A 10,242-nucleotide genomic window follows, 5' to 3' on the forward strand; every position below is an offset into this window, starting at 1 on the left:
CCTCTCTGACCAGTCTGCTGGGTACTGGCCCCTCCCATCTGTGATGTTCACTCCCAATTGTGTGACATGATTTTATCTCCAATGGACATGCCCAGCTCTCTGGTGTCAATGTTGCTCTCCATGCCAGATGCTAAACTCCTCTTTGAAGTGTATTAATCCTTTGCTCATGTCAGAATTCATTCATGTATACATTCAGCCAGCCATACAGCAACTTATGTCATGTAGCTAACACACACTGGGATCTGTTCTTGCTGTTGGGGATGCCTAAATTTGTTTAAATTTTAAATTTTTTTATTTTAAACATTCAGTCACTGTACATCACAGCAGCTTGTAAAATAAATTTTCCCAGGATAAATACACTGCATATCAGTCTAGTCAAAGACATTATCATATATATTATCATCAACAGAAAATCCTCCACTTCTGTATCACCTAAATGTCTAGCCTCTCTATTTTTCTTCTTGATTCCTTCCCTTGCATCTTTTCCCACCATTTTTTTCTTTTAAAAAATTATTTTACTTAACTTTATTTGTTTTAATTTGACCAGAAAGGGGGGAGAGAGAGAGAGAGAAAGCAAGAAAGGAAGGTCCAAGACTTGAACTGCCATTGTCCATGTGAGAGTCCAGCACCCTTAACCACCATGCCACCTGCTGGCCTCCTACCTTCCTCACCTTTCTCCCTCCTCTCATACTGTTTCCGTTCTCTGCAACCATTTTCCATACTTCCATATCCTCCAATATTTCAGTTTCTGACATAGTGTGTGACATTCAGTATATATTAAGTGGGGACACACTATGTCTCTCTTTCATAACCTGGGAATGCCTAAATTTAAAGATGTCATTCTTAATGTCAAAAAGTAGACTATTGGAAATGATAGCTCTTAAGCAGACAGTTACAGAACAAAGCATTCAGACCTAGAAATTGAGGTATGCCTCAGTCTGGGTGAAAGATGTGGGACATCACAAAATGATGCCAATGCAGACATTGTTGGTGGAAATGCAGAATTGAACAGCTACTTTAGAAAATAGGGAATTTCTGACAAAGCTAAACACAGCTTTACTGTAGGATTCAGTGATCAGATTCCTTAGTTTTTACCCATAAGATGAAAATTTATGCCCCCCTCAAAAATAACCCTGTATATGAATGTTTGTAGCAGATTTTTCCATAACTGCTAAACCTTGGAAGTAACCAAGATGTCGTTAATAGGTAAAGGATAACAAGGTGTAGTGCACCTGTACAATGGAATATTATTCAGAACTTACAAAAACAATGAGCCATCAAGCCAAAAAAAGGCATGGAGGTAACTTAAATGCATACTGCTAACTGAAAGAAACCAGTCTAAATAGGTTATACGCTGTATATATTTTGAATTACATGACATTTTGGAAACAGTGAAACTATAGAAATAGTAAAAAGAACAGCGGTTGTTCAGTTTTGGGGAGAGAAGGATGAACAGGTGGGGCACAGAGGATCTTCTGTCTGATACTGGAATGGTGGACACATGAGGTTATATATTTGTCACAACTCATAGAACTGTGTAACATAAAAAACCCCATATTATAAAGAGTGAGCTTTAGTCCTAATAATAATAGTCAGTAATAATGTATCAATATTGGTTCATTCATCTCAAAGCTACCCATACTACCGCATACTACCCATACTACCGCAAAATGTTAATTAAAAATAGATTTTTCAGTGGTAGGAGCAAGTCGGTGGACGTATTGCTAGCTACTGTACAATTCTTTCAGTTTTGTTATGTGCTCAAAACTTTTTATGATAAAATGAAAAAGAAAAATTTTGAATTAGGGTATGTGCTTTAGTGCACACAGTTTAAGATACTTCTCGGGCTACACTGGATGTTAAAAATGGGGCATAGGCGTTACACTTTACCAGGGTCTTAGAGAAGAGGAAGGAGCTTGTGTGGAAAAAAAAAAAAAAATGAGAGAGAGAAAAAAAAATTCCGGAAGAGGAGAATACTTCAGGAAAGGTGTGAATACATGAAATGCATTTCACACAGTGCTTGTGAAATTACAACCAAAGATTAGAGGAATTAAGATGAAGAGATAAGCAGGAACTAATAAGGAAAGCTTCATTACATGCCCTTGCATATATAAGACTTGTGTACGTCTTTATCATGTGCGAGACAAGGAGCCAAGAAATCCCTTATTTGACAAAACCCGACTGCAAATTGTGGGAGACAGACTCAAGGCCCCGTTCATGTCCTGTACAATGTTTTTCCCTTGAGTGCTGACATGACTGTGATTTGCTTCTAACTAATAACCTGTGGCAAGGATGATGGGATGTCACCCAGATGATTGTTAACATTTAATATAATAAAAGGGGTCTTCAAAGAGTTCATAGAAAATGTGTATTGTGAAAAACCCATGCATGGATTTTAGTTTGTTGTGTATCAAAAAAACTCGTACTTTAATTCCATTTTCCACAAACTTTTTGGAGTCCATGCAAGAGTATGTGTGTGTAAAAAGTATATATTGATATCTTCCTGGCACACAAACATGCACAAGAGAGATTCTCCCTCTGGCTGACTGATGTAGCAGCCATGTTAAGGAAGTCCAGATGTTGGCAAGTCTCTATGAGTTAAGGACAGTCTGAGGATCAGAGGTGATTTTCAGGTGACATTCAGCAAAAAAACCAGGCCCCATGTCATAAAAAGCACAAGCAGATGAATCCTACCAAGGACCTGAATAAGTGTAAAGGCAAACTCCCTGTAGCACCTTTAGATCCTGAAGAGATGACCTGAGTTGTGATTTTAAGCCATTAACTTTGCAGTAGTAGCTTCACAGAGCAATATGAAATGAATGCAGATGTGCACTGTGTGCTGACACTTTATTATTAATACATCCTGTTGAGTTAGTGGTGAAGGAGATGAAAATCTTGCTCTCAGGTATTATAAACTCCAGTGAGGAGACAGATGTATAACCGTCATCAGCCAGAGAATGGCATGATGGTTAAGGTGTCTGAATCCCATATGGCTGACTACACAATTTGATTCCCAAACTCACCAGCTTGAAAAAAAGCTAGGCACATGTGTATGTGTGCCCCAAATCCTGAGAGAATGGAGAAGGAATTGGGGTATGACCACCTTCACCCCTTGGGGGATTGCTTTCTCACTTTCTCTCTCTCTTCCCCTGTAGGTGCTTGCCCTCTAACAAAAAAAAAAAAAAAAAAAGAATAATCACTATGAGGGTTGCAATGTGGAAAGTGAAAGGAGGCAGATAAACATATAGCAGAGCTCCAAAAAAGGGTCTAAGAATTCCTCCTTGCGGAAGTGATGTTTTCAAGACTTGATGGATGAGTAAAAGTTTAGCAAGTGAAGACATTGGGGAGAAATTGCTAGGATGATGAACCAGGACTCAAAAGAGAGCAGAACATGAGGACAGAGACAGGCAAGAAGATGCAGGCAGGCAGAATTCTACAGAAGAGCCTTTGCGGGAGTTGTCCAGTAAGAATTGCCTGCACAGGAGAAAGAGAATGCACTGGAGAGTAGATGAAGAGAAGGGATCCAGTGTTCCACATTTTAGGTAAGAGAAGCTTTATCTTGCTTAAATGATGACAGGAGGAAGCCAATGGTTAGGGGAAATGGAAAATTTGGAAAAGTAGAGATAACTCATAAAGCAGGTTCATGGGGGCATTTAGGAGAGACAGGATACATGTCACAGGTGGGCATATATAAGCTATAGAGATTGAGAACTCTCTTCCATTGTGGCAGGAAGGGTAGAAAAATATGGGCAAGGAAATAAACTAAGTATGTTTGCTGGTTTGGTGATGGCAAATTAAGAGAGGTATTTTATCATGGCTTCTACCTCCTCCTATTCCCAAACCAAAGGTCACTCACTGAAAATGAGCATTGAAAGTCTGAGAAGGAAGATTTGAAATGCCCATGGGGGAGAGTTGTACAAATTACCTGGAAAATCCAGGATTGTCAATAAGTGCTGAAGACGTCATTCAAGAGGGACAATATATGACAAGCTGAGTACTTTATGAAAATTTCTGGAACAAACAAGGATGTGATTCATTAAGGAGCAAAGAGCACTGGGCAGGGAGCAGGGGAAATGGGGAGGAGCTGCAACATTTGACTACTGCACACCCTCCTGGGATCCCAAAATAGACAACACAGGCAACAGAGGATGGGGCTGAAGATGACAGGAAAAAGAGGCACTTGTTGAATTAAGTGACCTTCATGTCTTCATTCAGGAATAGATATTTATTTGTGTATGTATGTCTAAGACACAATAAAGCACTATATTTTTTGCTTAGAAGAGGAAAAGCACCCAGGTTTACTCCTGGGTATCTACCCAAAGGACAGAAGAATACTCAGTCAGAAAAGTGCTTGCACATCTGTTTATTGCAGCATTATTCACAATTGCTAAGACATGGAACCAACCCAAATCCATGAACAGGTGAACATACTGAAAAAGGGTAGCACATATACTCTATGGACTACTACTCAGCCATAACAACCAAGATCCTGGCATTTGATAGAAAGTGAATGAATATGGAAGATTTATTGCTGAGTGAAGCAAGCTAGGCTGTGAAGGAGAGACATTGTAAGTCTCCACTTAACATACATCAATTGTACTGTGGAAATTGGAGGACTAGAGAATATAAAAGCATAAAAAATGATTAGGGATACTGAAGAAAGTGTGGGCAGAGGGTGGGAGAAGGAGGAAAATATGAGGAAAGAAAATAATGAGAAAAATAGAGAGGTAAGACATTTATGGGACACAGAAATGGATTATTTTCTGTTGAAGATAATGTGTATGATATTCCGAACTAGACTGGCATAAGTATATTTATGCTTAGTAAATTCACTTTACAAGCTAAGTTGTGTATACTGATTGAATGTATGAAATAACTTAAATAGAATTAAAAAAAAAAAAGCTAAAAAAAAATCCCGACTCTGCCACCCAAAATGTTTTATTCTATCATGAAACTTTTTTGCTCATCTCCCCTAGAGCAATTGTCACAAGGTGTCATAATTGACTAATTGATGGCAAAACTTCTGTCATATACACTTGTGTGTTCATTAGTATCCCTAGCAAATGCAGTGCCTACTAAGTAGCTGGTGTTGCAATTCATTCACTCATTTTTTTCAAGTGAAGATCTCACTGTGTCATGATCTCCCTGTCTCAGCCTCCCACAAGTACATGCTACTGAACCTGGCTTTCTTTTTTTGGTCATAGGGCATGAGTGCTCACTGGAGAGAGCAGAGAGAGAGGGAAAGTGAGAAATACCCTGTAGAGGGATGGATCACAATCCCTTCTCCTCTACTCCCCTACTGGGATTTAGAAATGCATGCACATGCTCCCAGCATATTTTTCAGGCTTTCAGATGGGACTCAAACCATGGAATCAGCTATGTGGGTTCCAACACCTTAACCACCATGCCACCTGCAGGCCCCAAACCTGATTCCTACAGACAGGGTCCTATTATATTGCCCAGATGGACCTCAAGTTTCCAATCTTCCTGCCTCAGCCTCAAGAGTCACTGGCAGGTCTGTCTTCTGGGGTGGCCTGGGAATCAAACCAAGCACACATTACTGTGGCTGTGCCTATTCATTTATCTTCAACTGAATGAACAAATAAGTGAAAAAGTTGCTAAATTTCTCATCTGTCTCAAAGTTAACATGATAAAGAGAGCAGGAGTCAAGCATGCATTCTTAGTGATGTTTTTATTGGATGTTTTCTCTTTGGATTTTGTTCATGAGTCAGAAAAAATAAAGACAGCTGTGCATGTAGTATAGAAATCATGAAGCGATTGCACTGAGGGGATGAGAATAGAGGCACCTCAGTAAGAATTAATGACTTTCATGATCCATCTTGCATAGTAATGAACATCTGTGAAGAACCCTTCACTTCCCAGGGTGACACTTCCTTTTGCCCAGGACAAAATTCCATGTAACCTTCCAGCACAGACAGCTGGAGCAGCTGAAACTTCCTGGGTAGAGAGAAAATAAGAGGTCGATGTAGCTTTGTCCTCGTAGAACAGAAGTACACCTCAAGAAGTGACACATTACATTAGCAAAACCATGGACTTACTTTTCTGAGAGGTGACAACTATCTCTTAATAACCTCATGGGTGTTCCCCCCCTCCCGCTCAGTACAAACTTGACTCAACCTGGGTGCGAGTAAGAGAAAAGACAGATGGTTCTACCCCACACCTTTGCTTCTCTAAGAGTGGGCAAGGGGAGTGAATTACAAACCCAAAGACTGCGGTGGGAGGGGAGAGGACTTCCGCCCTTTGTTCCTCACTCTGTGGACAAGGCCCTTTGGATGAGAACAATGGATTTCCCATCATCACCTCTCCTTCCCCTTGGTTCATTGGTACCTTCTTAACATGGAGGAAAGAAAGATACCTTATTTTTAGATAAGATCAACAGAGGTCTTCCCACACACATGATTTTTATTTCCAGCTCTTGGAGTATGTTCTGGCAGTCTTGTAAGGGAAGAATATATTGATTTGTCCATGTCAGAATGTCAGGTTCACTGACTGTGGGAAAGAGAAAGCAAATAAAGTCTGTGGTTACCGTCCTTATCACAAGTGCTGTTGTGATTAACCCTTGTTTTGTAAATAAGTTCTCCCTGGGACTGCTTGATGCAGGTTACAACAGACTCTCTAGCCTTGTTAGGATTCCTGGTTCAGTATCTTTGTTGGAGAAGTGGGTTCACAAGTGGCCTTTCCATCAGACATCAGATCTATAGTTCCCTCTGCACTTGGCATAATTTATGAAACTTTGAGAAAACTGTGAAAAGGTCATGAGTGACCACAAGGAGAAAGGGGGAATAACAAAGTTATTGTCTCCAAAGATTCCCCTTTTGCAGCCCATACTTGACCTTCTTCACATTTTATTATACAAGGGAGCTTCAAAGAGTTTGTGGAAAACTGTAATTAAAGTAAAAATTAATTTGGATGCAAAAACTAAAATCTACGCATAGTTTTTTCATATAATAGAATACACTATTTTTTGAGTATAAACTTAATTTTAAATTAAGTAATTTATAAATGGATTATTTACAAGTATTTGAGTGTGTATATGTATAAATTTACATACATGATTTTCCCTAAGAGGAATGCCATTCATCTTTATCATAGTAATTATTATAATACTGTCAATTTCAGGATACAGGAAATATAACCAAAATATTATATACTTTCAATCTCTTCTATAGTGTAATAGGAAAAAAGGAAATTAAAAAAGTAAAAGGGCCAGAGACTGCCCAAATTGAGCCTAGTGTTACAGATAGAAGAGGGTTTTTCTGACTGAGCATATTGGAATTGAAAGCCTAAAGCAGATAGGGCCACAAGGTGTCAAGTCAGAAAAGAAAGAGGGGCTATGTTCAGTTTTTTTTTTTTTAATAGGAACTAGATAAATATAACAAGCTAGTCAAAAGTAATTGGGAACCAGCAGTTAGCGTAATGGCTATGTCGCTGGACTCCCATGTGGTCAACTGCGGTTCGTGTCCCGGACCCGGTGGCTTAAAAAACTCACGCCGGGTGTGTGTGCGTGCATGCCCAAGATCCCGAGAGGAGAATTGCAGTGTGACCATCCCCTCTGGGGGGTGATTTCTTGCTTTCTGTCTCTCTGTCTCTCTCTGTCTGTCTGGCGAGCACACGTGCCCTATAGCAAAAACCTCTCCCCCCTCAAAAAAAAGTAATTTAAGATACTTGAAAGGATAAATTCCTAGTAGATATCGGGAGCCTGGCACTAAAGAGCTTGTAGAGGTACAGTTTGTGAATCAGACTGACCAGCACAGCCTACAAGATTAAACCGTTAGAGGAACCAGTAGTTAGCGTAATGGCTATGTCACTGGACTCCCACGTAGTCGACCGCGGTTCGTGTACCGGACCCGGTGGCTTAAAACTCACGCCGGGTGCGTGTGTGTGCATGCCCAAGATCCCGAGAGGAGAATGGAGGAGAAGGGATTGCGGCGTGACCATCCCCCCTGGGGGGTGATTTCTCGCTTTCTGTCTCTATGTCTCTCTCTGTCTGTCTGGCGAGCACACGCGCCCTACAGTGAAAATCTCTCAAAAAAAAAAAAAAAAGATTAAACCGTTAGAAAGCTTTATATGTTTTTCAAATGGTATGTATTAAATCACTTTTGTGAGGCATGACACTGTCATTTTGAATAAGACTCATTAAATCAAGGACAAAAATTATACATGCTGCAATTTGTTCAGAAAACATATTCACTTAGATTCCCAGGTATTTTGCTTCTAAATTGAAAAATGAAGTTGTAAAATACTGGGGATATAGAAGTTCCCACTTTTTGTTTTAACAGAACACAGGAATTGTCCTAGGATTAAAACTTTATTAATAATAGATCCAAGACACACCTGATTAACAGATCCCATGGGAACACAGCTTTTGAAAGCCAATCAATTAAAGTCAGTTGCCATGCCCCAAAATAAGCAATCGTGGCCAAAGATATTACGATTCACATCACCATCAGCAGATAAGTTTCCATTATGATGCCTGTTTTGACCTCCAATCCTGGTTGGATAAGGTCATGGCAGTAATCACTCCAGGCTCAAGAGCATTATTACCTCATAGCAACTATTCTATCAAGTATATCCCACTATGTTTTCCTCCATCCCCCACAGCCTCAGGATGAAGAACAATGAGTCAAACACTTACCATTTTTATAGTTATCCCAGGTCCAGGTTGGGATAAAGCAGGAATCATTAAAATGTATGGGTTCTATGGCCACGGCTATGGTGCCCACATGGAGGTTGAGTTCAGCAGCCTTGGACAGTTTTATCAACATCAAGTCATTTTTCAGAGATTTTTCATCAAATTTAGGATAGGGCACAGTCAATGAGTAATTCCGTATCTGCTCATGCTTATTTGTGATGGTGGGTTGATAAACTCCCAGTCGGATTTTAATACTTTAGAAGAAGGAGAGAACAAGAGTCTCAGAATGTCAGACAACAAGAAACATCAGAGGACATGTTTTCCAGTCTCAGTTCTTTTTTTTTTTTTTTTTGTTAAATTGTGAACTGAGAGGCCTACTCTTGTCTGCAGATAACAATCATGTACAGGACTGTTGCATAAGAGATATGCAGATATAAAACCCGAGTGTTTTCTCTCAAAGGTACTCTGTACAGTCTAATTTTAGTTTTAAGACTTTCATCATCTAAATTAGCAGGTAATAGAGATGAAGCCACGACTCATTGTTCCAGAGTTCTTTGTACTCTACTGCCTCAAGCAACTTCTGAGCAAGCGGATGGTGCCCTATTGTCTCTGGATATTCTTAAGCTTTTCTCTGCTCCTTTCAGGCCCTTATGGTATTTGTCAACATTTATCATAGATAGATGCACAAGAATTCCAATCTTGGGAGTTTTTCGGGATTTTCAGTTACCATTTTCTGTTATATTCTCTGGACAAATGCAGATGTGCCCACTTTTATCACCAGAAACCCAGTTGTGAGCAGCTCATATATTCGATATGGGTAAGAGAAAGGTGTCTGTTTCTCAATCCCATTTCCAGGACAACATGAACCGTCTTTACTTCCTCATAATGCACAGAACCAGGGGTTAAGTTTGGGTTGAACTAAACTGTCTTGAACAAGTAGATGGCTAGGGGTTCTGACTTTGAAATGACTCTCATGCACTCCTGAAACTGAGCAGGTCTCAGTTATGTAACATATTTTCACATGCAACAAGAACAATGGCAAAGATTACCTTTTATTTTTCTGTGCTCTTCGTCCTACTGCTGTCACCTGCATGAAGTGGCTTCTGCCACAACTCGGTCAACACTGATTACTCAGTTTGTCAAATATGCTAGAAGTTTTGCTATTCCAGAGATTACATGCATATTGGTTTCTCCAACTAGAATATCATCCAGGCTATATTCATTTAGCTGCCTCCTCTTTCTGTTGGTCTCACCTCATCAGATAGGATGGATGTGAATACCCTAACTGAAGTAGATCTCTGATTTTGTTACATATAGTACAGCTTGTCATTCTTTTTATGTGGTCATTTTGGCCATTTCTTTGTTTTGGCTTACTGCCTCCACTGGAATGTGCACTACTCCAAGAAGGAAAATCAGTTTCATCATTTTGTTTTCTCACTGTTTCTCAGTTAAACATTACTTGTTACATAAAAAATTCTTGATAAAAATATAATGACAGATAAGTATTATTTACTCACCCATGAGATAGACTCTTCTGATACCTTCCTGTTGATCTCTTTAAATTGCCCAAATGTATATCCTTTTTGTTC

At 39.6% G+C, this 10,242-nt stretch overlaps 1 protein-coding gene across 1 annotated transcript in view; it reads right to left on the minus strand.

Moving 5' to 3' along the window:
• Positions 1 to 5,673: 5,673 nt before the first annotated feature.
• Positions 5,674 to 10,242, minus strand: part of LOC102497494 (serine protease 58-like) — a 7,051-nt gene continuing 2,482 nt past the window's right edge. Inside the window, exons 3-5 of the mRNA XM_006145074.3 lie at positions 8,657 to 8,907; positions 6,377 to 6,510; positions 5,674 to 5,958 (exon numbers count right to left, since the gene is read on the minus strand). Of these exons, the coding sequence (XP_006145136.1) occupies positions 5,809 to 5,958; positions 6,377 to 6,510; positions 8,657 to 8,907 (535 nt within the window). The 3' untranslated portion in view covers positions 5,674 to 5,808. The remainder of the gene's footprint in view (positions 5,959 to 6,376; positions 6,511 to 8,656; positions 8,908 to 10,242) is intronic.

Source organism: Tupaia chinensis, unplaced genomic scaffold, assembly GCF_000334495.1.
Source record: "Tupaia chinensis unplaced genomic scaffold, TupChi_1.0 Scaffold000140_1, whole genome shotgun sequence".
NCBI classification, from domain to species: domain Eukaryota; kingdom Metazoa; phylum Chordata; class Mammalia; order Scandentia; family Tupaiidae; genus Tupaia; species Tupaia belangeri.